Below are 23,404 nucleotides of genomic sequence, written 5' to 3' on the forward strand. Positions count from 1 at the left end.
CCAGCAGTGTTCCCTTTAAGGCACACATGCACCTGCTCTTGTGTTTTTTAAAATATCCAGTTAATTTTAGATCCCACTCAGGTTGAATCAAGAAGGCCCCATTTTGAATGCACATGTGCACACACTACCTTGATACCGCTGCCCAGAAGAAAACTCATTCCGCACACAGATGACAAAAATTAGAGAGAACATTAGCTGCCAGGGTTCTCTCTGGAACTGCTCGCTCGCACCATACTACTGTCTGCTCCCAAGGGTTTCTGCCCGCCCAACAATGTCATCAGGAGGGCCTTTGCTCCATGTGCTGATGCTGAGAGAGGCTAAATTGTTGCGCATGTGGGACCGTTCCTTCTCTGTTGTTACCTCTAGGCTCTGGAATGCTCTCCCAGTGAATGTCAGCTCTTTGCCATCTGTGGCTGCTTTTTTTTTTTTTTTTTAAACTAAATACCTTTTTATTTGTTCTGGCTTTTACCCCTTTTGGGCTGCCAGGCCTCAGCTCTCCTGCTTCTGTTGTCTTTTTAGGGTATTTGTTTTTTGGTGTAATGATTCCTACCAGAGCTGGGGGAGTTCGCTGGGGTTGAATCCTTGTCTGTAAGGGCTTTACAGTAGATTCACTGCCACAAGGGATTCACTGCCAGCATCTACTTTATTTTAATGTGGGACAAACCACTCTTTCCACGTAAGATTCCTAGAGACTTTACAGACAGGGCTTCTACCCCAAATCTCCTTCAGAAGAATGTGTGTGCATTCACACACCAGCCAAACTAACCCCGAAGTCCCTTTGAGATCCTTGGACCCACTCCATACACAAATCGGGCTTTGTCTTGAGAATTCTAGCTTATCTCGAGGTATGTGCGGGTTTTTAAAATGCTGGTTTTAAGCTACTTTAAGCAAATAGGGAGGGACACTGATGTAGAATCATTAGCATGATAAGAGGGATACTCTCTTTAGAAATGCAGATATAGCTCATGAGTAATCTCACACACCCCCATTGGCTAGAAGAAAAACATGGAGGCATGCCATGTGGACTTGCAAAAACAAAAACTGAGAGCAGAGGAGAGGGCTTCTCTCAATGCCGAGAATTGCCGAGAATCTCGGCATTGCTTCTCTCAATGCCGAGAATATGATTTGAAGTAGCTTCGCTCAACATTTACTCCACAGCATAAAGCCATGTGCGAATAACTCCCTGGAGGAAGTTAAAGTGGCAAAACCCTTCCAAAAAAGTGTTGGAAATGGAGTTCAAGTGCGTCAACCTTTTGCAGCAACTATTCTAATGACCACTAGGGGCATTGGGAGTAGAGATAGTGAGTAAGGGTCTACCTGTCTCTGTTCCATGACCCCGGATCTGACTCTTCTGCACTTCCTGTGCTGAGTCACAATCCTTCCTTTCCTCCTAGAGAGCAGATGGAAACATCTCTCTCTCCTTACCTATCCATTATGTAGCCCTTTAGATTAGGTTTAGGTCTTTCCTATCCAAGTGTATTTAACCAATAAATATTTAGAATTTAGTTCTACAAGGATCTCCATGTGTTTTCTTTAAATAGCTATAACAACTAAACCATCCTCTGCTACCTACTCTGTAACTGGAGTGTGTGCCAATTCCTTAGTGCTCTGCTGTTTTACCCACTGGGGTAAAAATTAACAACCTCTAACAAAAAGGCTGAGCAGTCCTAAGCCTTCAAAGGCATGTGACTAAGGCAGACCAAAATGAAGAGTAGTACCTAATGGCACAGCAGGGAAATTACTTGTCTAGCAATCAAGAGGTTGCTGGTTTGAATTCCCGCTGGTATGAATATGGGAATCACCTATATTGGGCAGCAGCAATGTAGGAAGGTGCTAAAAGGCATTTTCTCAGACTATGCAGGAGAAGGCCCTCCTGTATTCTACCAAAGAAAACCACATGGCTCTGTGGTCGCCAGGAGTCGACACCAACACAACACTTCAGCAACAAGGGCACAACAACACTTCAGCAACAAGGATTTATTATCTGGCCAGAGGATAATAATAAGGATTTATTAACTGCCCAGAGACAAAAGTTTGGGCTGTATATAAGTTAAATAAATAAACAGATTAAAAGAAAAAGGTATGCAAAAAGAACAACTGTCTTTTAGTAAAACAGATTGTAAGAGAGAGTTTTCATTAACCTGGCTATGCAGATCCTAAGCAATCAGTAAAGAAAAATAACTTTCCTCATGCGTCTAACTGACTTGGTCTTCCTGTTTTCCCAGGACCTCTCAGCCTGCTGCTTCCTCAGGACCCTCCTGGGACAGACTGACCAACTAACAGACCAAAGTTTTCTCCTTTCTTGTAGGCAGGCGTGAACGCGCCTCTGGAGGGGGCAGCGGGAGGCTTCTTTAAGTGTAAACAGAGCCGGTGTTCCGTGCCGCCCAGCAGCCCCTGCAGTGGGGAATCGCCTCTGCCACTCACCTGACTGCTGGCTCCGTGGGAGCCAGGTGAGTGGAGGAGGCGATTCCCCGCCACAGGGGCTGCTGGGCAGCACGGAGCACTGGCTCCGTTTACACTTAAAGAAACCACCTGCTCCCCCCCCCCCCGGAGGCACGTTCACCTGCTTGTAGGTGGCTGAGTGTGTAGTTCCCACCCAGTCCTCTGGATTGGTCCTTCTGCTTTGAATTTCCTGGGCATTTTTCCTTTTTAGGAAAGGCCTAACCTCCCAGCAGTTGTTCTAAGTGAGGCCTTGTTCTCCCTCAAAGCTTTCCCATCACTACAGGTGTTTAATGGTGTTTACTATTTAACTGATTTTAAGGTTTTAAATGGGATTTTAAAATGGAATTTTATTGTATCTTAACTTTTGTAAACTGTCTTGGAATGCTTTATTGAAAGGCGGTATAAAAATTGACTATAAATAAATAAATAAATGGTAGGCTGCTTAATTTTTCTGTTTGAAGAACACTATGTTTGTAATTTGCAAATGGAAATGATCATGTGAGGGTTCCAGCACAGGCCTAGATTGTGAGTGGATGTGTTATTGCACAACTTACTTTTAAAGCTTTGGAACAGAGCACTCAACTGCAATCTCAGCATGAGGCATTTTAGATGCCCAATTCACCATAAGCAAAAGGTAAACTGGCTGAACAACCACAGAGAACATAATTGCTGAAAAATGTGCCTTAGAGCAACTCTAGAATAAACACCAATAAAAGTAGGAAAATACTTAGAAAATATAAACACTGAAAGAAAATAAAAAAGCAAACCTGATATATAACTTGTATGCTTATTAAGTCTATCATGTTCAAGAAGATCACGATGTAAGTTTTTGCCCACTCCTTTTTCAAACTCTCTGGCAAATCTTGCGGTATTTCTAGAAGTTTAAAATGAGTTAATTACTATAGCACCTGATTCTAGTTATTGTTTCCATTATAATTGTTAATGAACATATGATTATTTATTTATTCATTTAATATGCTGCCTAACTCCAAAGGCTCTAGGTGGTTTACAAAAATAAACACAATAAAAACAGAATAAAACCAACTATTAAACAATTAAAATTTAAAACATTCAAAGATTACCACAATTAAAAAATGTAAACAGCAATTAAAAATGTAAAACATTCAGAGATTATTAAAAGCCTGGCTAAAAAAGTGTGACTTACGGACTCTTTTATAAGCTGGGAAAGATGTTAGGCTGCGAATGTCTATAGGGAACACATTCCACATCCTAGGAGCGACTTCAGAGAAGGCCTGCTCCTGAATCATAGCCAGACGAGCTGGCAGTATATGGAGACGGACCTCTCTTGATGATCTTAATGTGCGGTGGGGATCATGAAGAAGATGGCACTCTCCCAGGTAACCCAGTCCTAAGCCATTTAGGACTTAAAAGCTAATTATCAGCACTATGTATTTTGGCCGGAGACCTATTGGTAGCCAATGCAGTTGCTTTAAAATAGCCATAATATGGTCTCTCCGAGAAACGTCGGAGAACAATCTAGCCACTGCATTTTGAACCAAATGAAGGGTCTGAACTACATACAAAGGCAGCCCCACGTAGAGCACATTGCAGTAGTCAAGCCTAGAGGTTATCAAAGAGTGCACCACAATTCTGAGATAATTATCCTCAAGGTACGGATGTAACTGTAATATCAACCGAAGTTGAGAAACTAGAGTGAGGCCTATGTCCAGAAGCACTCTCAAGCTACGTACTTGTTCCTTCAGGGAGAATGTAAACCCATCAAGAACAGGAAGATCTATCATGTCCCTTGAAGTATGACCCCTTACCATGAATACCTCCACCTTGCTTGGATTCAGCTTCAATTTATTATCCCTTATCCAATCCATTATTGCCTGTAGGCAGGCATTTAGGGGGGCTATGCCATTTTCTGATGATGATATCATGGAGAAATAGATTTGGGTGTCCATCAGCTTATTGATAACACCCTGCTCCAAATCTTCTGATGATCTCACCCACCGGTTTCATTTAGATGTTAAAAAGCATTGGAGATAGGATGGAGCATACAATAGCTGAGCCATACAATAGCTCTCCTTTCAGAGAGCAACTATCACTGAGCGACACCATCTGGAATCTACCGGAGAGACAGGAATGAAACCGCTGCAAAGCAATGTCACCTATTTCCAAATTCCCCAAGCAATCCAGAAGGATACCATGGTTGATGGTATCGAAAGCTGCAGAAAGAACCAAAAGAACCAACAGAGTCATACTCCCTCTGTCCATTCCTTGGTAGAGATCCTTCTATATATGCAATATATAGATTACCCTTCTATATATGCAATAGATAATGTTTAGCAATATGTAACTCCTCACAAACCCCAAAATTAATGCAGCTTGTGTAGCAGTTTCAGTAAACTACACCCTAAAATATTGCTACATGAAGTTATTGTGCCAAATAAGCAATAAACTGTTTTAAAATGTAAGGTCAAAATAGGAGTGCTCTATAAATAAAGCTAGCAGATACTATAAACAGAAAATCTAATAATTCTAGGGTTCAAGCCTTGGGAGGTGAAATTATTATGATTGTAAATTATTATCAAGAGCCCACAAATACAGTTCCTGCCCCTCTATGACACCCCTGTGTCCTGGATCCCCAGCACAAAGATCTCAGCCCCTGAGTTGTTTACAAATTGCACAGAATTCAGAGAGGGAAGGCGTCTTCCATTGTGCCAGGCACAAAACACACAGAACTTTGAGGGAAGGATGGGTTTCTCTCTTTGCATTAGGCCTTGGAGAAGTAGATGCAGCAAGAGGGATTTGCACTGTTCCTGCCAGCTCAGAGCTCTGAAACCCAGATGCACAAGACCCCATCCATAAGCTCTCTGTGCATTCAGAAAATACAGGCAGGAGGGGAGATCTTTTTTTTATCACTTTGCCCCAGGGCTTCTGATATAATAGTTTTCTGAGCAACTACAAATGGGTGCTGTGGAATCCTAATCATGTTTACTCAGAAGTAAGCCCTAGTGACTCACATACTATGCAACATTCCATGGGCATTTTGCACACTGCTGTGTTTTCCAAATGCAAGTTGTGCTAAAGTGCACTTGCGCAAGTGCTGAAATTGTGCAAGGGTTTTGCACAATCACACAGCCACTGAAAATAATGGCCTGCGATTACACAGCTCCTTTGCACAATTTTAGCATTTATGCTTGTACACTCTAACACAACTTGCATTTGGAAGATGCAGGTGCCCTGGAACACTGTTCAGTATATGAGTCACTGAATTCAATGAGATTTGCTCCCAAGTCAGTATATGCAGGAGTGCAAACGTAGGCTGCTTTCTACTGGGGATGGTGATTCAGCCAAAGGTTTCACAGAAAAAGTAGGCTAAAGGGAGAGAGAGAGAGAGAGAGAGAGAGAGAGAGGTAGCACTATACAAGTATTCTGGGAAAGAGTTCCAAGCATGGGGCAATATGAGGGAATAGACTGTGTCATAGAACAAGAAGCTTTGGGGCAGCTGAGGTAGGAAAGGCATAATATTCTACTTTCACTTGTCAACATTTATGTAATTGTAAACCTTATTCCTTATACCTGTACTCTTCATCATTCAGAAGCGGTTTCTGAGCAGTTAAATATCTGTTGATAGTATCCTCCAGTTTGGGAATAGGCAATCTAAAAATGGATCATATTATCAAGTTGTAAATCAGCCTTGCACAAGTTTTCAAAGTTACTAGGTTAAAAAAAAAATCAGCCCAACTGCCTACACATACCTATATTAGTAATTTGTGGCACTTTAACAACTCCGGGGGGCGGGGAATGAACTCCCTTGCAATTTGCAAAACCTTAAAGGTCATTCCTACTCCCTTCCAGCAAGAGCACAAGAAAGGGAAAGAACAGGCATTGGACTGAGGACCAACAGTTGCAGGGAGCCTGCTTTTCACTCCCTTCTGGAAAGAATTCTGCTGCAACAGTCTTTTAGTTGCCTTGTGCAAGCGGAAAGACAACTTGGTCCCAGTTACCAGCCGAAGAAGGGCTGGAGGTAGAAGGAAGGAATGCTGGCGGGGAGGCAGGATCCTGCCTGCCTCCCTGCACAAGATCAAATTTATTCCCAAGGCTCTGCTGCTTGCACGGCACACGGGTTACATCGCAGTGAGCAGAGAATGGAGGAGGAAGTCCTCCAGCATCCCTCAATGCACCACGGCAGGAGCGTAGTGCATTGAGGAATCCTCAGATGGGTGCTCTTGCTGCCTGACTCTGTGTGCGTGGGAGACTACATGTGTGAGAACTGCAAGATATTCCGCTTAGGGGATGGGACCGCTCTGGGAAGAGCATCTGTATGCTTGCATGCAGAAGGTTCCAAGTTCCTTCCCTGGCATCTACAAGATAGGGCTGAGAAAGATTCCTCCCTGCAACTTTGGCGAAGCCACTGCCAGTCTGTGTAGACAATACTGTGCTAGATGGACCAATGGTCTGACTCAGTATATGGCAACTTCCTATGTTCCTATGATTGCCTGCAGCCTGCGCACACACATGGCTGGGTAACTGGATAGAAGGGCACCCTTCTACTTGGTAATCACTTGGGGGGAAATCCTGGGCTCCCCAGGGGACAAAGCTGAGATTGGCCTTGATCCTGGTGCTTCACACGAGCAGGCCTATGCTGGTAGAGCTGCATAAGCCTGGGTAAGACTGCTCATGAGAATAGCCTTAAGGCATTTACATAAAAATTGAATTGAAATAAGATGAAGATGACAAATATTTATATACTGCTTTTCAACAAAAGTTCCCAAACAAGTTTACATTGATATAAAATAAATAAGGTGGCTCCCTGTCCCCAAAGGGCTTACAATCTAAGAACAGCACTGCTGTGACTGCAGAACCCTGGGCATGCAACAAGGGGGAACAATTTTTGATTATTCACTCTGGCTCGGGAAGCTACCTGTATATATCCCTGAGGACTGTGCCACCAGTTCAGTGGACTGGAATGTTGTTACTAAGAACATAAGAACAGCCCTGCTGGATCAGGCCCAAGGCCCATCTAGTCCAGCATCCTGTTTCACACAGTGGTACACCAGATGCCTCTGAGAAGCCCAAAGGCTTCTCAGGTGAGGGCATGCCCTCTCTCCTGTTGTTCCTTCCCAACAACTGGTATTCGGAGGCATCTTGCCTATGAGGCTGGAGGTGGCCTATAGCCACCAGACTAGTAGCCATTGATAGACCTGTCCTCCATGAATTTTTCCAAGCCCCTTTTAAATCCATCCAAACTAGTGGCCATCACCACATTCTGGGGCAGAGAATTCAATAGATTAATTATGTGCTGTGTGAAAAAGTACTTCCATTTGTTGATCCTGAATTTCATGGCCATCAGTTTCATGGGATGACCCCTGATTCTAGTGTTATGAGGGAGAAAAATTTCTCTCTGTTCACTCTCTCTACTCCATGCATAATTTTATTCACCTCTATCATGTCTCCCTGTAGTTCCCTCTTTGGCAAACTAAAAATCCCCAGATACTATAGGCTTGCATAAGGAAGGTGCTCCAGGCCCCTGATCATCTTGGTTGCCCTCTTCTGCACCTTTTCCAGTTAGTTCTACAATGTCCTTCTTGGAAACTTTCCAGATTAGCCACTCAACAGTGGCAAAATGCTTCCATTCAGGCAAATAAAACTGAAAACGTAAATAGCAAAGGGCCCAGTACATAAGAACATAAGAAGAGTCCTGCTGGGTCAGGCCCAAGGCCCATCTAGTCTAGCATCCTGTATCACACAGTGGCCCACCAGTAGGGGGAGCAGTCTCGCAAAAACTAACAACCCAATAAAACAGCAACTTTTTAACGCCAGATATACGACGTTATAGCACCATATTGCAGCAATTAAATTCAAAACAAGGCATTGGAAATATGAATGGCACCCTGCTGTCCATGTAGTGACTGTGGTGTCACAACACAGGAAGTGTGGAAGCACACTTCAGAGATATGTCGTGACACCATTGCAGGGTCTAACCTGGAAAGTGCCCTTAAGATATGGTGACCAGAACTATATGCAGCATTCCAAATGTGCCATCCAACAGATTTATATAAGGGCAAAGAGGCACCTTTTAATGTGGTGATTCTCTTTATTTAGCAGGGGGAGAGTAACTGGCCCTATCCACCTGCAGCACAGTACTCCAGTGACTGTTGCTGGTGTGTCTCCAGGAGTGTAGCAAGGTTGGAGTGGGCCCAGGGACAAGATTTTAAAATGGGCCCCCATTAGATATATAAATTTTACTATGCTTTTTGTTACCACTATTCTGCCTCATTTAAGATTTCTTTACTTCATGAGCTAAGCTTCAGTGAGGGGGGGGCATTTCAAAATCTTGTCCCTGGGCCCACTCCAACCTTGCTACGCCTCTGGGGGGGGGGCAGGGCTCAGATCCGCCCGGCTGCTGGAGACTGGAGCCGTGGCCCCTGCCACTTGGCTGACGTCGGCTTTGACAACATTTCATCTCTGCAAGCTGCAAAAGGGATACACACAGCAGCGGCTACTGAGAGGCTCAAAACACGCACACGCGCGGTCTGGCTCCACCTGAGCTCCTGATAGACTCGCTCGGGCAAAAACCTTCCGGTGCACGAAAAAGCTCATGTCACATTAATCTGTAGTGTGAGTAGTGACACACAAAGAGCTCCCGTTTTCTGTGTGTTGTGGACTAGCCCCCGCTGGAAATGTGTCACCGTTGAATGACTGGGCAGGCTTCGGCTTTGTGAGCTCTGCAGCTGCTTACTAGAGCAAAGCCAGCTCTCCCAGAAGGCAGAACGAGGAGAGCGCTTGGGGAGGGGGCAGACACGAGAGGGAGGCGGACGGAGATGACCGCCTCTTCGTCGCCCTTCCTTCTGGCTCGCCTCCGCTCCCCTCCCCGTGAACTGGAGGAAAGAAGAGGAACCTGGGCAGGCTGGGCTGGAAGTGCATGGTAGGGATGGTGCTCCGGTGCACGAAGTGATGGTCTGTGTCGTGCTCCGAAATCATGTCCTCCGTCTGCCGCCCCACGGTCCTCCAATACCCTCGGCGCCCCGTCGCGGTGGCCCTGAGCAGGGCCGCGGCGGCGCCCCACTGGGGCCTCACCCGGCGGCGCATGATGTTGCGCTGCTTGGAGCGAGGGGGGAAGGCATGAGCAGCAGGCGAAGCAGAGCCGCCGCCAACCGCCGGCACGCGCTGCTTCGAATGGCGGCAAAACGGCCGCGGGGGGGTGGGGGCTTCCCGGGCGGTAGCCAGGGCAACAAGGGGGGGGGAGTGTTGCCCCTGCTTGTGGCCGTTGCGAGTCTGCGAAGAAGCGGAGCACGCGGCCCGATCACCTCCCCCCCCCGCGTTCGTCGTTCGCGTGTAGGGGCTCTTTTTCAACGCGCGCCCCCCCACCCCCAAGGAGGAAATATTTAGATCAGAGTCTAACGTGAGGTATCCGAGGACTCCTGAACAGTACTACCGAAAAATATGTCTTCCTCCCTCTGCTTTTACAGCATCGGAGCAAACACCTCCATTAAAAGGCCGGGGGTGGGGGGAGGAATAAGAGACAAACTAATTCCTGCTAAAGTAAGCATCCCGCTCTCTATTATATATGCATGGTTTCAAGCTGCTGAGAAGTAGGATCAGGGTAGTGCCTCCTTAGCAATAGACGGTTCTATAAAGATAACTGTACACAACCTCAAAATTTGCTCTCCTAATGTCTTCAGATGAATTTAATAGTTGACCTTATAACATAATTTATTATGGTGCTTCACACACCCTGTAATAAGTTGCAATATTTTTCCCCTTCTTCATCACTACTGGTTTTAATTTTTAAATTGTTACGCAAGAAGATCCCGTTTGTTTGTGTGTGTGTGTGCATGTGTATCTCTAGCCCAATTCAGACATGCTGTACGAGTGTACAGAAGTCTGTGCACTCTTACATGTGTTACATATTTATAGTCAAACATAGGCTCTAATTTAGCCTACCTGTGCATAATAAAACTGCAAGGCATGGAATCGAAGGGGTTTTATGACTTTTAAAAAAAGGTTATACAAGTAAAACGTCTGAAAGCACACCTTTGAATTGGGGTCATTTTTCTGAAGTGTTGATGATGCCTCTGCTTACAGTGGGCTGCCTGTCGTCTCGCATTTGGGAATGACTGGAAGTGGATTGGCCGCCCGTGAGCTCATGTATTTATGTATCTGTTTAAGGCTAGCGGCAGCAGCAATGTATCCCCGCTTAGATCCCTTCAGTTCGGTGAGATGCTGCTGTTTCTGAAGCTGCGCTTTGTTTCTTCACTGACCTGACCGTATTATGTTGGCTCTGCAGAAATGTCGAGTCTTTCTTCTCGTGGCGGGTGTTAATACCCTTTGTTGGTAGGGTTTACTGACGTCACGAGGCAATGGCTGAGCTTGAAACTGGTAGCTTGCTGAGTTTATGTGTTGATTTCACCTTCAGCAGAAGCAGCAACAGCAGCAAGCTATTGTCACAGAATTAACCTCATTTTGACTAACCTCGTTTTAACTTCTCTTTACAGAGACTGGATCACTTAATGTTGGTGGAGGCACTCCAGAGCCACTCAGTATGCGACAGGAGAGAATGAAACAGCCTCAGGAAATGGAGGAAGAATGAATCCAACAGACTTTGGATTTATAATGCAAGCAGCTTTTTCAAGACCCCACCCCACCTTGTTCAAGTTCTTTTGGATTTAAGAACATGTATGTGGCTCATTATTTATTTCTTGGGTGTTTTGTGTCGGGCGGGGGGGGGGATCCTTTGAAGATGAAGTAGCAATATGTGTGTGTTCTGATCTGAAAATATAATTTGCTTTCTCTGTTCTTCCCTTCCCAAATTATCTGATTTTGTCATAATATAGTTTTTTATACCAGCAGATTAATATATCTATATATATATAATTATAGGTCTGTCCACATTGTAGCCTTTGGAAATGAAAGAGGAGGATTTTCTGACGATGATCAGCAAAGGAGTCTGATTTGGACCTATCTTGGGAGAAGTGCTCTGGTTTCAGAGATTGACAGCAGTTTATTGTTGAACTCTGCCAACTATCTTAGAAATCCTGCTTTCACTAAATATCAAGCCTACGTGTTTGGAAATGTCAGATTGGTGGTACATGACTGTCCTCTCTGGGTAAGAGACTGTAGCAAGAAACTAACAGGGTAATCTTAAACTTATTTGTTCAGATATATGAATACATATGTAAGTTGTAATGAGTTCCATGGGACGTACTTTTAGTAAGTATGCTTAGGACTGTAGCCTTAGTCTGATCACCTCCTAATTTAGTATAAGTTTTATTCAAATAAAGAATAAGTAGAAAAAGATACATGAAAAATGAAAATTTTTGATTTGATGTGGTAGATTGTTGATCTACCACATAGATCAAATTGATAGTCACTTGGAGAATCTTGAAAAGTTGGGAAAAAGCCAGAGCATCATCTTTTGTTCCTCACAGAATTAAAAAAATATATATTTTGGGGACTGCAGATCCATAAAAAAAAAAAAAATTACCTGAAGCTGAATAACATGGTTTGACAATGTGAAGTTACATAATTTTTTTAAATGTGGGTTTCAGCTTTGAATATGATTGACAGTTGGTTGATGAGAAAGTTTATTTGTTAATTATTGTTTGTTATTTTTTCTAATTGGTTGGTAATGAACCAAAATTGCTCTTAGTGGTGTTCCTGGAGTTTAGTAACAGAGTCATTTAACAGGAACTATCTATCTACCTACCTATCTGTCTAGGTGTTACACTGCTGAGACTTGGGGAAATTATATCGGGTTGGATAAATGACTCTGTTGGTAAATTCCATTAATTTTAAATTCATCATTTTTAAGGGAACTTTTTTTTTAATTCCTTATGTGGACCATTTCCATTTATAGATTTTCTATAGCAGTATGCTTCAACTGCTGATGGTTAATGACTCTGACCCACACTTGGGTTATATCCTAATATAAGGTCAGTTGCACCAACAGCACTACCACCATTTTGTGTGTGTGTGTTTAAGAAAAGGAGTAAGGTGGGTTATCAGAGAGAAAGACAAAGATGAAATCAAAAATTTACAAGTGGGTTTGCAGATTGCAGGAAGTTGAAGACTGCAGTGCTATACAAGACTTACAAATGTTGAAAGACTGCAGGCATTGGTCATATCATAAGAACAGGCCTGCTGCCCAAGGCCCATCTAGTCCATCATCCTGTTTCACACAGTGGCCCACCAGATGCTGCTGGAATCCTACAGGCAGGACTTGAGGGCATGTTATCTCTCCTGCTGTTACTCTCCTGCAACTGGTACTCAGAGGCATCCTGCCTTTGAGGTTGGAGGTGGCCTATAGCCCTCCGATTAGTAGCCATTCATAGACCTCTCCTCCATGAAGTTATCCAGACACCTCTTAAAGCCATGCAGGTTGCTGGCTGTCACCACATCTTGTGGCAGAGAATCCCACAAGTTGATTAAGTGTTGTGTGAAAAAGTACTTCGGGTTTTTTGTCCTAAATTTCCTGGCAATCAATTTCATGGGATGACCCGTGGTTCTAGTGTTGTATGAGAGGGAGAAGAATTTCCCTCTATCCACTTTCTCCACAACATGCATGATTTTATAGACCTCTATCATGTCTCCCCGCAGTCATCTTTTTTCTAAACTAAATAGCCCCAGATGTTGTAGCATTGCCTCATAAGAAAGATGCTCTAGGCCCCTGATAATCTTTGTTGTCCTCTTCTGCACTTTTCCCAGTTCTACAATGTCCGTTTTTAGATGTGTTGACCAGAATTGTACGCAGTACTCCAGGTGTGGCCGCACCATAGTTTTGTATAAGGGCATTATACTATTAGCAGTTTTATTTTCAATCCCCTTCCTAATGATCCCTAGCATGGAATTGGCCTTTTTCATAGCTGCCGCACATTGAGTCGACACTTTCAGCGAGCTGTCCAACATGACCCCAAGACCCCTCTCATGGTCAGTCACCGACAGCTCAGATCCCATCAATGTATACTTGAAGTTGGGATTTTATGTCTCATTGCGCATCACTTTACACTTGCCAACACTGAACCGCATTTGCCATTTTGTCGCCCACTCACCTGTTTGGAGAGATCCTTCTGGAGCTCCTCACAATCCGTTCTGGATTTCACTACCTGGAAGAGTTTGGTATCATCTGCAAATTTGGTCACCTCGCTGCTTACCCCTACTTCTAGATCATTTATGAATAAATTAAAAAGCACCAGTCCTGGTACAGGTCCCTGGGGGACCCCACTTCTAACTCCCCTCCATTGTAAAAACTCTCCATTTATACCTACTCTCTGTTTCCTGTCGTTCAACCAGTTAGCAATCCACGCATGTACTTGTTCCCTTATCCCATGACTGCTAAGTTTTCTCAGGAGTCTTTAATGAGGAACTCTGTTGAAAGCTTTTTGGAAGTCCAGGTATACTATGTCAACTGGATCACCTTGATCCAAACACTTGTTGACACTCTCAAAGAACTCCAAAAGGTTTGCGAGGCAAGATTTACCTTTGCAGAAGCTATGCAGATTCTCTCCCAGTAGGGCCTGTTCTATGTGCTTTACAGTTTTATCCTTGAGGATGCTTTCCATCAATTTGCCTGGAACAGACATTAACTGCCCAGAGATGAAAGTCTGGGCGGTATAGAAGTTTAATAAACAAACAAATAAATAATTTAAAAAAAAGCTAACTGGCCTGTAATTTCCCGGATCGCCCTTGGATCCCTTTTTGAAAATTGGTGTTACATTTGCTACTTTCCAGTCCATCCAGTACAGAGCCTGATTGCAGGGATAAGTTATATATTTTAGGAAGGAGGTCAGCAATTTCACATTTGAGTTCTTTGAGGACTCTTGGATGGATGTCATCTGGCCCTGGCGATTTAGTTTTCAGTTTTTCCAGACAGTTTAGAACATTATCTCTTGTCACTTCTATCTGACTCAGTTCTTTAGCCCCCATCCCCGAAAAGCCTTTTTCAGGAACAGGTATATGCTCAGTATCCTCTGCTGTGAAGGTGGACGCAAAGAACTCATTTATCTTCTCTGCAACCTCCTTATCCTCCTTAATAATCCCTTTCACTCCTTCAGTGTCTAATGGTCCAACCGCCTCCCTGGCACGTTTCCCACATCTGATGTATTTAAAGAAGTTTTTGTTATTCCCCTTGATGCTTTTAGCTAAATGTTCCTCAAACTCTCTTTTTGCCTCCCTTATTGTCACCTTGCATTTCTTTTGCCAGAGTTTGTGTTCCTTTTTGTTCTCTTCATTTGGACAGGCCTTCCAATTTCGGAAGGAAGTCTTCTTCCCTTTTATGGCTTCCTTGACGGTACCCGTTAGCCATGCTGGCATCCTCCTGGACTTAGTGATACCTTTCCTCCTTTTAGGTATACAATCTAACTGGGCTTCTAGTATTGTGGTTTTGAGTAAACTCCATGCATTCTGGAGTGAAGTGACGCTTCTGATTTTCCTTTTCTGCTTTCTTTTCACCATACTCCTCATTTTGGAGAAGTTTCCTCTTCTGAAATTCAAAGTGTCTGTGTTAGACTTCCTTGGTGATTCTCTCTCCACATGTATGCTGAATTTGATTGCACTATGGTCACTGTTTCCTAAAGGGTTCATGACAATGACATCCCGCACCAGGTCCTGGGTGCCACTCAGGATTAAGTCCAAAGTCACCTTTTCTCTGGTTGGTCCCAAGACCAACTGATCTAGGGCACAGTCATTCAGTGTATCTAGAAATTTGACTTCTTTGTCATTACTTGACTGTGGATTTATCCAGTCTATGTGTGGGTAATTGAAGTCACCTATTATTACTGCCCTACCTCTCCATGATGCCTCTCTGATTTCCTGCTGCAACTCCCAGTCATTGTCAGCGCTTTGATCAGAAAGACGATAGCATGTCCCCAGTAGCACATTTCCTTTCAGGCCTTGTATTGTCACTGACAGGGTTTTTGTGGGTGAGTGCTGTTCATTTTTTGAGTTCGCCAGATGGGTGAGTGCTGTTCATTTTTTGAGTTCGCCAGATGGGTGAGTGCTGTTCATTTTTTTGAGTTGTCTCTGGTAATTCAAGATGTAACTTTCTAAGATAATTAATAGGAATTCGTTCTCTGAAAGCATCTAATGGCTTGCGCAATAATTTTGGACTTTTCCCTAAGAAGTTCTTGTCATTTTAAGTGTTGAAGTAGCACTCACCCTTTCTAGTGCTAGTGGCACTATATTTCTAACCATCATTGGGTTCAGACATAACGTGAAACTATGGTTTGTTTCAACCATAGTTAAGAACCCAAACCCTGGTTTGAGCTTGCAGGTGTACAGCAGGCAAACTATGGGGCTATTCTCACGAGCAGCAAAAATCGGGCTAGGAGAGCCTAGCCCAATTTTTCCTTCTCGTGTAAACCACTGGGCTCGCAGGTGAGCCTGGTGGCTTACAAGCGGCTAGCCTGCTTTTGTAGCCCTCTCTAAGCCCGGGTTTGCAGAGCGAGCACTCTGCAAACCCAGGCTTCCCGATTGTGAGTTGCCGTGGTGTGGCTCCACGCTGCAGTTACTCACGGGTAGACCCCTGGAGGGGAGGCAAAAAGCGCCCCAGCCTCCGCCGACAATCGTGTGGACGGCCGATCCGGCCACCCAGGGCTCCCGCTCTGATCGTGAGCGGGGAGAGTGGGCTTAGCCCACTCAGAAACTGATCATGAGACCCGGCTCTATGATTCAGAGCTGTTTGCCTGTGTTTGTTTTCCATCTGCTCAGGACTCAGCTTCATAAGGTCATAAATTCAGTCCTGTTGTCATAGTGCAGTAGCTTATTGATGTGAAGCAGTAGCTCTAACTGTGATTTGTCAGTGGTTTGTGAATTCAGACATAACATAAAAGGACAGATAGTGCTAACTGTGGTTTGCAAATTATCTTCAAACCATGGGTTCAGATCTTGGTTTGCAGCCTGAAATAAAGCATAGGGTTCTTCACATGTAATGCAACAACTAAGGTTGTTGCAACCTGCCTGAGCCCTGGGAACGCATGCACATCCAACTTCTGGAGTTAGGAAGGATAGACCAATTTTGGGTGTGATACGTGGAACCCACCAGTGCACACCTAAGTAACTTCCGGATTTAGGGTAAACCAATATTGGGTGTAACATGTGGAACCCGCCAGTGTTGGTCTATTCTATCTATCTATCTATCTATCTATCTATCTATCTATCTATCTATCTATCTATCTGTCGAGACTGCCTGATTTCTACAGGGTTGGGTTGCAGTTTGCAGTTTTGAACCCAATATCTTTAACCTAAGTTTGAAGTAGATTAAAGATGGGTTCAGAACTGAAAGTAGGGTAGAATATGCTGACATGGGTGGGTTTGCACATCATGCCCAACATTGGCAAACCCTTCCTGACACTGGAAGTTGGGCATGTGTGTTCCCAGGGCTCTGGTGGGTTGTGGCAACCTTAGTTGCTGTGTTTCATGTAAAGCTGCCTATAGTTTGTTGACTGGTACCAATTCAGACATAGACATTAACCACAATTAGACAAAATAAACCATGGTTCTCCATTATGTCTGAATTGGCACCCTGTAATGGAAGGAATAGGGTAAGCTTGTTGCTGGGCATAGCCATTAAAAAAAAAGTTATTTGGAAAGTGTTGGAGAGGAGAAGTACACAGTATCTGAAGGGAGCTTGGTGGAACCAAAAATGGAAAAGGTCACTGAAATAACAGGACGCTTTAAACTACTCAGAGTGGTGTGTGTAGGGAGAGGGGGAACTTGTGTGGCCCATCAGAGTGATATCACAAGTGTCATCCAACAAAACAAGCACGATCATTTGCATTATGTCAATTGCTGTGGTTTCAGGAGGCAATGTAACATTTATCTTATAATTCGATAATGAACAAATTCCAGAAAAATTGCGTTCTCCAGGAACTGATGCACTAGATAGGAAAAAGTCCCCTATGTGCTTGTCCCCAAAGGAACATTGACTTTTTGTTTTGCTATGCATTTTATCATGTAAATGTTTCTGTCAAATTGGCTGATTTAAGCAAGAGAGTAATTTGAAATTATACATAACAATTTTTTTTTGCCTCAGGACACATGTATGAGATCATTTTTTAAAAAAATATAGATTCATGAAATCTGTACTGAAGATTAGTTCCCGATGCTCAAAAATATAGAAAAGGTTAAAACTATGTACATAAAGTGTGTATAGAGAGTCTGGGGGGGAAAAAAACCCCTATTTTTCACTGTAGCTTTTCTGCTTGTGTGTACAAAAGGGTAATTGGAATGTGTTAAAAAGTAACGTGGGTTAAGCAAAAATGAATGTGCAGCCTTAACCTGCAGAGGGCACACACACATGTGTTTGCATATCAAATTGTACAGAGTCGATTGACAACATTATTGAGTCAGTTGACCCTTTGTTTTCTCTCTCAAACATGCAATCCATCGCAGTCAACCTACTTCTGCTATTTATTGTTTGAATAGGAAACTTGTGCTTTCTGCACCATGTCTCAGATGTAAGTATACTGGTTTACACCCTAATGAAGCACACATGTTAGTGTGGGGATGCAGTGGTAGCCCTCGTGCGACTCTAGTCCTCTTGTGCTGCACAGGAACGCTAATACTTCTGAGCACTACCTGCACTCTGGAATCGCTCTGTAAGAGTGTTGCTTGAACCCCTGCAATGTGTTTCTACTCATATAGAACACATCGGGAACACAGGCAGCACTTGAAAATATTAGTACTCTTGCACAACAGCATGAGTGCACAGGGACTGGGGGAGCTGTGTGAGGGCTCCCACTCTATCCCCTCAGACATGTGCTTCATTAGTCACGATGTCAGGATCAAATTATTTGACTAAGAGATTATTCACACAAGCGTGCAAAAACGGGCTCAGGGAGCCCAGCCTGGTTTTGCACGCTTGTGTGAACCACCGGGATCAGGCTTGATCCCGGTAGCCACGTGGCGGCAAACCCGCCTATGAAGACTCCTTGCTAAATGAGGTTAAGGGAGCAAGCACTCCCTTAACTGCATTTTTTTCCGACCGTGTGTCTGCTGCAGCTGCTTGCAGTCGTGGTGGGCATATAGTGGCGCTTCCCTGCATCCAACTAAGGGAGCTGCCAGGTGAGCCGCAGGAGAGCCACTGGGCAGGCAATCTGCCCACCCAGGGACCAAAGGAAGAACGTCTGTGGGGAAGGCAAGTAAAACCCTCCTTCCGTGCAGATAGCCTGCTAGCTCTTCTCACTGAATGTGAGAAGAGCTTCTAAGAGTGCTCCCAGAGAGCGCTTTCTTCAGAGAGCATGTTGGTTTATCAGCAGAGTAGGGAGATTAATTCATAATCACATGAAAGCCTTTTATCAGCTGGTAATATCTGTTCCCTTTGTAAGAAGTAAGGGTTTTGGACTGGCCATTGATTTCTCAGTAGTGAATGTTTCAAAATAAAACACGCATCAAAGTTTGGGTTCCTCCTGCTTGTAAAAATAAGCAAAGGGTGGTTATTTTTGAAAGCTGTGTGTTCAGAACCTTATTATAAAAATTGAGATCAAAATGAGGAAGAGAGTGTTGGAGTACTCTAGTGTAGATTAGAGTTTGCTTGGAAAGTGTAGGCAGGAACAAGCTAGAATATTAGTTTGTCTCAGAGAAAAATACTTCAAGTGCTCATCTAGAATGTTGTGGTTAGTTAGCTATTTATTCTTGATTTATTTATTTTTAAAGCTGAGGCCTATGTTTAAGAATAAAAATAAATAAAAGTTTCCTTTATCAGGATTTGAACACTTTTCTATTCTTCCAACTGCTATCATTTACTGATCTCCAGAAATTAAGAAAAGTTTATTTGAATTATGGTTTAATGCCATAATACTGCTTTTTATATACTGCTTTTTAACAAAAGTTCCCAAAGTGGTTTGCATATAATTAAATTAAATTAAATGGCTCCTTGTCCCCAATGGGCTCATAATCTTCTATTATGAACATTTATATACTGCTCTTCAATGAAAATTCTCAAAGCAGTTTACATAGAAATATAAGCAATACATAAATAAAATGGCTCCCTGTCCCCAAAGGGCTCACAATCTAAAAAGAAACATAGGGACAAGCTAAAATTAATTAATTACTAGTAGTAATTAAGTAGGAATGAGAAATAACTTTGCTGCATATATTATTCTTATAAGTAATACATCAGTAACCATAACAGGCAGTAGTACTCAAAACCTTATAGAATATTGGTCTTGGAAGATCTGGATTCAAATTGCTATCGACCTGTTAACTTACCAGTCAGCCTGAGCCAAGTTAGTATGTTATGAACTCAGTTCCTTCTCTGTAAAATGGGAATATTGATTACTTGCAGACAGGGTCTTTGCAAGGATGAAGGAGATTATGCTTAAAGTGCACATTGCATCCTAATGTATTTGTTAATTCTGAGCATCTCTGCAAATTGTGATAAAATAAAAATGAAAAATATATAGTAACTGTAACCATAAACTCACTGTTCTCGATTTTAGCAGCCTTTTGGTTCATTATAAAACCAGAACCCAAAATAATACTTTTGTATTAGTTTTATGTAAAGGACTGTTGCTCCAGTCTGTTCTTTATCTATAGAAAATGGAATCTAGCCCCATCTTTTTGTTTTGTATAGGATATTTTTGACAGTGACTGGTACACGTCTCGGAACCTTATTGGAGAAGCAGATATCATTGTGATTAAATACTCTGTAAATGACAAGTCTTCATTTCAAGAAGTAAAGGACATTTATGCACCACTGATAAAAAAAGCATTAAACCACTGTTCAGTTCCAGTCATAATTTCTGCTGTTGGTGCAAGACAAAACGGTATGTGCTGGAGCTCATGTTATAAACAGCTGCAATATCAATATATGAAACTAAGTGTTGGATAAATCATGAAGCAAACAAATTATGTTCCTAGTCCAGTCACGATGAAATTGGCTCCTGCTGAGTTGATAGAAAAGCATCACTCATGTTGGGGAAAACATTGTTTACTGTTGGAAAGATCCATTGCAGTTAAGGAACTTGTTCCAGAACTTCAGTTTCACATCATGTTTGGCCAAGCACTTACGTATGCTTGCACTTTTACTGAGGCTAAGTCAGGAGGTGCAGATTTGCCAGTGTAATTGGTTTGAGAATTGCAGCTCCTTATGCATTAAAATGCTTTTGACATATATCAGTTAGCATGGAGGCAGGTGTAATAAGGAAGGATGTGCTTCTTAACCAAGAAAAAAAGAGCATGCCTATTTGACATAATGTAATCTACTGAAGTAATTTTAATTACATTTGAAATTTGTGTATGTTTTTCTAGGAAGATTTCAATTCCATGAAATAATATCAATTGGTAGTAATATCCAAATATATATATTTGAAGAGGGAAGAAAAAGTAACCCTGATATGAGCACAATTTAAGTATAATAACACAATGTTGCATATTATATATTATCAAAACACACAGAAAAGTGATTCAAGATTATAATTTGTCCGATGAGAAGTTTAAAGAATGTAGTTAAAGTGCTAACGTTACTTTTGTCTGCTGTTTCCATAGTACCAATGCTGTGTAACAGCACCAGAATCTTAATAGCAACTTTGAATCATTTCATTCTCTTAAGACATGAATAGATGCTGTACTATACCAGGAACACAAGAGAGGCTTGCAAAAGTCCTTCAGTCACTGCTGTATTCAGAAGCTGAAGCCACACAAGCTATATTGCCCAGTGGTGCTTGTCAACTGTGCAGCCTGTTGGGGGTCCACACAAATTGATATTGCTCTTTAAACAATACTCTAGCTGTATGAGAGCTGCCTTTCTGTTGGTGGCTCTTATGTGGCTTGGGTAACACAGGCAAGGACTGATGGCATGTGTCTTTCCCATAAAATTAGCACCCCTGTCTCCTGGCAGGATGCCAGTTCCTTGGTCAAGATCCATGTAATCAGACCCAGCCCACATGGTTAGGTTATTTAAATGTTATCTCAGCCATGTGGAAGCCACTTACAAAGAAAGTGTCTCCTATAACAGGGGCTTTAAAGGATTTCTGAATTTTCTCCAGTGCAATGGGTAGTATTGGAACTAGATGTTGAAACCTAGGTTTAAATCCTTCTAATCTTGGAAGCTCAGTGGGTAGCCTTGGGGAAATCATTATCTCTAAACCCATCCTACCCTTTAACAGGATTACTGTTAGCTTAAAATTCTGTTCTGAATGACAAAACAGTTCATGTGATCTTGTGACATTTTGTGTGTACATACCCTTAGGCAGAAAAACAATGATTTTTTACATTTCATTTATGTAACTATCTGTGATGGTGTGTGATGTTCCCTTGTCAATAACACTACCCTCAGCTTGTACATGAGCAAAGGCCAGTATCATAACTTTCACTGTATAATTGATTTCTAGACTTCTGATAACTGAGGCAGACATTTTTTCCTTGAATCAAAATTAAAGACATGCTTCACTCTTAAACCTAAAAAAAGGTTGACTTTTGACTGTCCATTGCCAAAGTAGCCCATAAGGTGAGCAGGTAATTCTGCTAAATCTCTGCATTGGCGCTGATGGATTTATCTAATTCTTTCAGTCTGAAAGAAGGCTGGATGAAAAGGAGGCAAGGCCAGAGCACTGTATTATGTATGGACAATGGGCAGCTTCCTTTGTGGGTGGGCACTTTGGGTTTACAAAATAATGTTTTAGTCTGATATATCCTCCTTGCTAAGCTAAGCAAGTCTAGGTCTGGTCAGTGCCTGGGTGAGTGACCACCTAAGAACCCCTTGTTTGAAGAAATGTACAATATAAATTAAACATATTTGTGTAAAGTTTGACAGATGTATGAGGGTGAAAGAAAATAGTTTCCTCCCCCCCCCACACACACACGTTTTACTTTCTGTCCCCCGCCCCTACTTTTGTTATCTTTTAAGCTAATATGTTTTGGAAAAGCAGCAGCACCACAGTACTCTATGCCATTTCAAGTAAGAAGCATTTGCCAAAAAATGCCTACGTTCTGCAACTGCTAATATGCTGCCAAGCTTTTGTCCATTATATTGCTGAACCGTTGCTGCTATGTTAAGAAACATTATATAATACAGTTTCTATAATACAGCTGCTTAGTAATGAATTCTTAAACTTTGTTATATTGTGGGCCTGCCTGTTCTTTGCATATCATTTTTTTATTTTAGAGCCCCCATATGGGAGACTACTTGAAATGCTCAAATCCTTATGAACTCTGATGCAGCTCTACTGCATGACTATGTGAAGGAAAAGGAAACATTTTATCCGACTCAGATCATATATAAAAATAACCTGCTGCAAGCATAAAAACATTTTTTGTTTCTATAACCCTATTCAGACACCACGTTGTACATGAGTGCAGGTATACACATGCACACACATTCATTTAAAAAGTGAATTTGGACATTGCCCCCTCAGATGCAGGGTACATACAGACAGGAAGTGCACTACTATACATATTTTGAACATAATGTATGAATAACTGTACATGTGTACAGATCTGTACATGTTTACACTATACACAGATTGTGTTTCCATTGAAAATAATGTGTGAATAGGACTTAGGATTCGATTATTAGTAAGTAGTCTGTTCCACTTTATTCAAATTTTTGTCAGATTTAATAATGGTTCCAAACATTTTAAGATCATGATAACATATATAAACTGATATCATACTTATTTTAAGGACTGTGATTGAGAATAATACCTGATTTATACTGAAAATTACCTAGGGAGGATTGAATACAGAAAGCATTACCTGTTTGTGCTGCATACTAAATTGTATGAGTTAATGAAACTTACTTTGCTTGACAATTGTCCATGATTAATGAATCTGCTTTTTGGAAAAGCCTGTCTATAGGTGGCAGACGTTTTTCCTGAAATAGTATCTTATGAGATTCAAATGCAGTATGATATAGCCTAGAGTTTATCAGAGATTATATTCAGTTGTCTTTGGAAGATGTTGTCTTTTGTTTATACTCTGTGAAGTGCCATATACATTGATGGCATAATATAATATTAGTGACTGACATGAGGAAAATTACTCCAAGTAGCCC

The 23,404-nt window shown here is 42.3% G+C and overlaps 2 protein-coding genes across 9 annotated transcripts in view; one reads left to right on the forward strand and one right to left on the reverse strand.

Moving 5' to 3' along the window:
- Positions 1-11,046, reverse strand: part of SPATA9 (spermatogenesis associated 9) — a 70,960-nt gene extending 59,914 nt beyond the window's left edge. Inside the window, exons 1-4 of one of the 5 annotated variants that reach the window (XM_053292677.1) lie at positions 10,911-11,046; positions 9,314-9,340; positions 5,992-6,072; positions 3,210-3,316 (exon numbers count right to left, since the gene is read on the reverse strand). In XM_053292677.1, the coding sequence (XP_053148652.1) occupies positions 3,210-3,316; positions 5,992-6,072; positions 9,314-9,339 (214 nt within the window). In that variant the 5' untranslated portion in view covers position 9,340; positions 10,911-11,046. Of the gene's footprint in view, positions 1-3,209; positions 3,319-5,991; positions 6,073-9,313; positions 9,598-10,449; positions 10,667-10,910 lie in introns of those variants that run through there. The other 4 variants (XM_053292678.1, XM_053292676.1, XM_053292680.1 and 1 more) reach the window with 4 other exon arrangements.
- Positions 10,960-23,404, forward strand: part of RHOBTB3 (Rho related BTB domain containing 3) — a 65,012-nt gene continuing 52,567 nt past the window's right edge. For all 4 annotated transcript variants that reach the window (XM_053292683.1, XM_053292681.1, XM_053292682.1 and 1 more), the window contains exons 1-3: positions 10,960-11,091; positions 11,296-11,521; positions 19,985-20,177. In XM_053292683.1, the coding sequence (XP_053148658.1) occupies positions 11,090-11,091; positions 11,296-11,521; positions 19,985-20,177 (421 nt within the window). In that variant the 5' untranslated portion in view covers positions 10,960-11,089. The remainder of the gene's footprint in view (positions 11,092-11,295; positions 11,522-19,984; positions 20,178-23,404) is intronic.

The sequence above is a fragment of the Hemicordylus capensis genome, chromosome 2 (assembly GCF_027244095.1).
Source record: "Hemicordylus capensis ecotype Gifberg chromosome 2, rHemCap1.1.pri, whole genome shotgun sequence".
In the NCBI taxonomy this organism is placed as follows: domain Eukaryota; kingdom Metazoa; phylum Chordata; class Lepidosauria; order Squamata; family Cordylidae; genus Hemicordylus; species Hemicordylus capensis.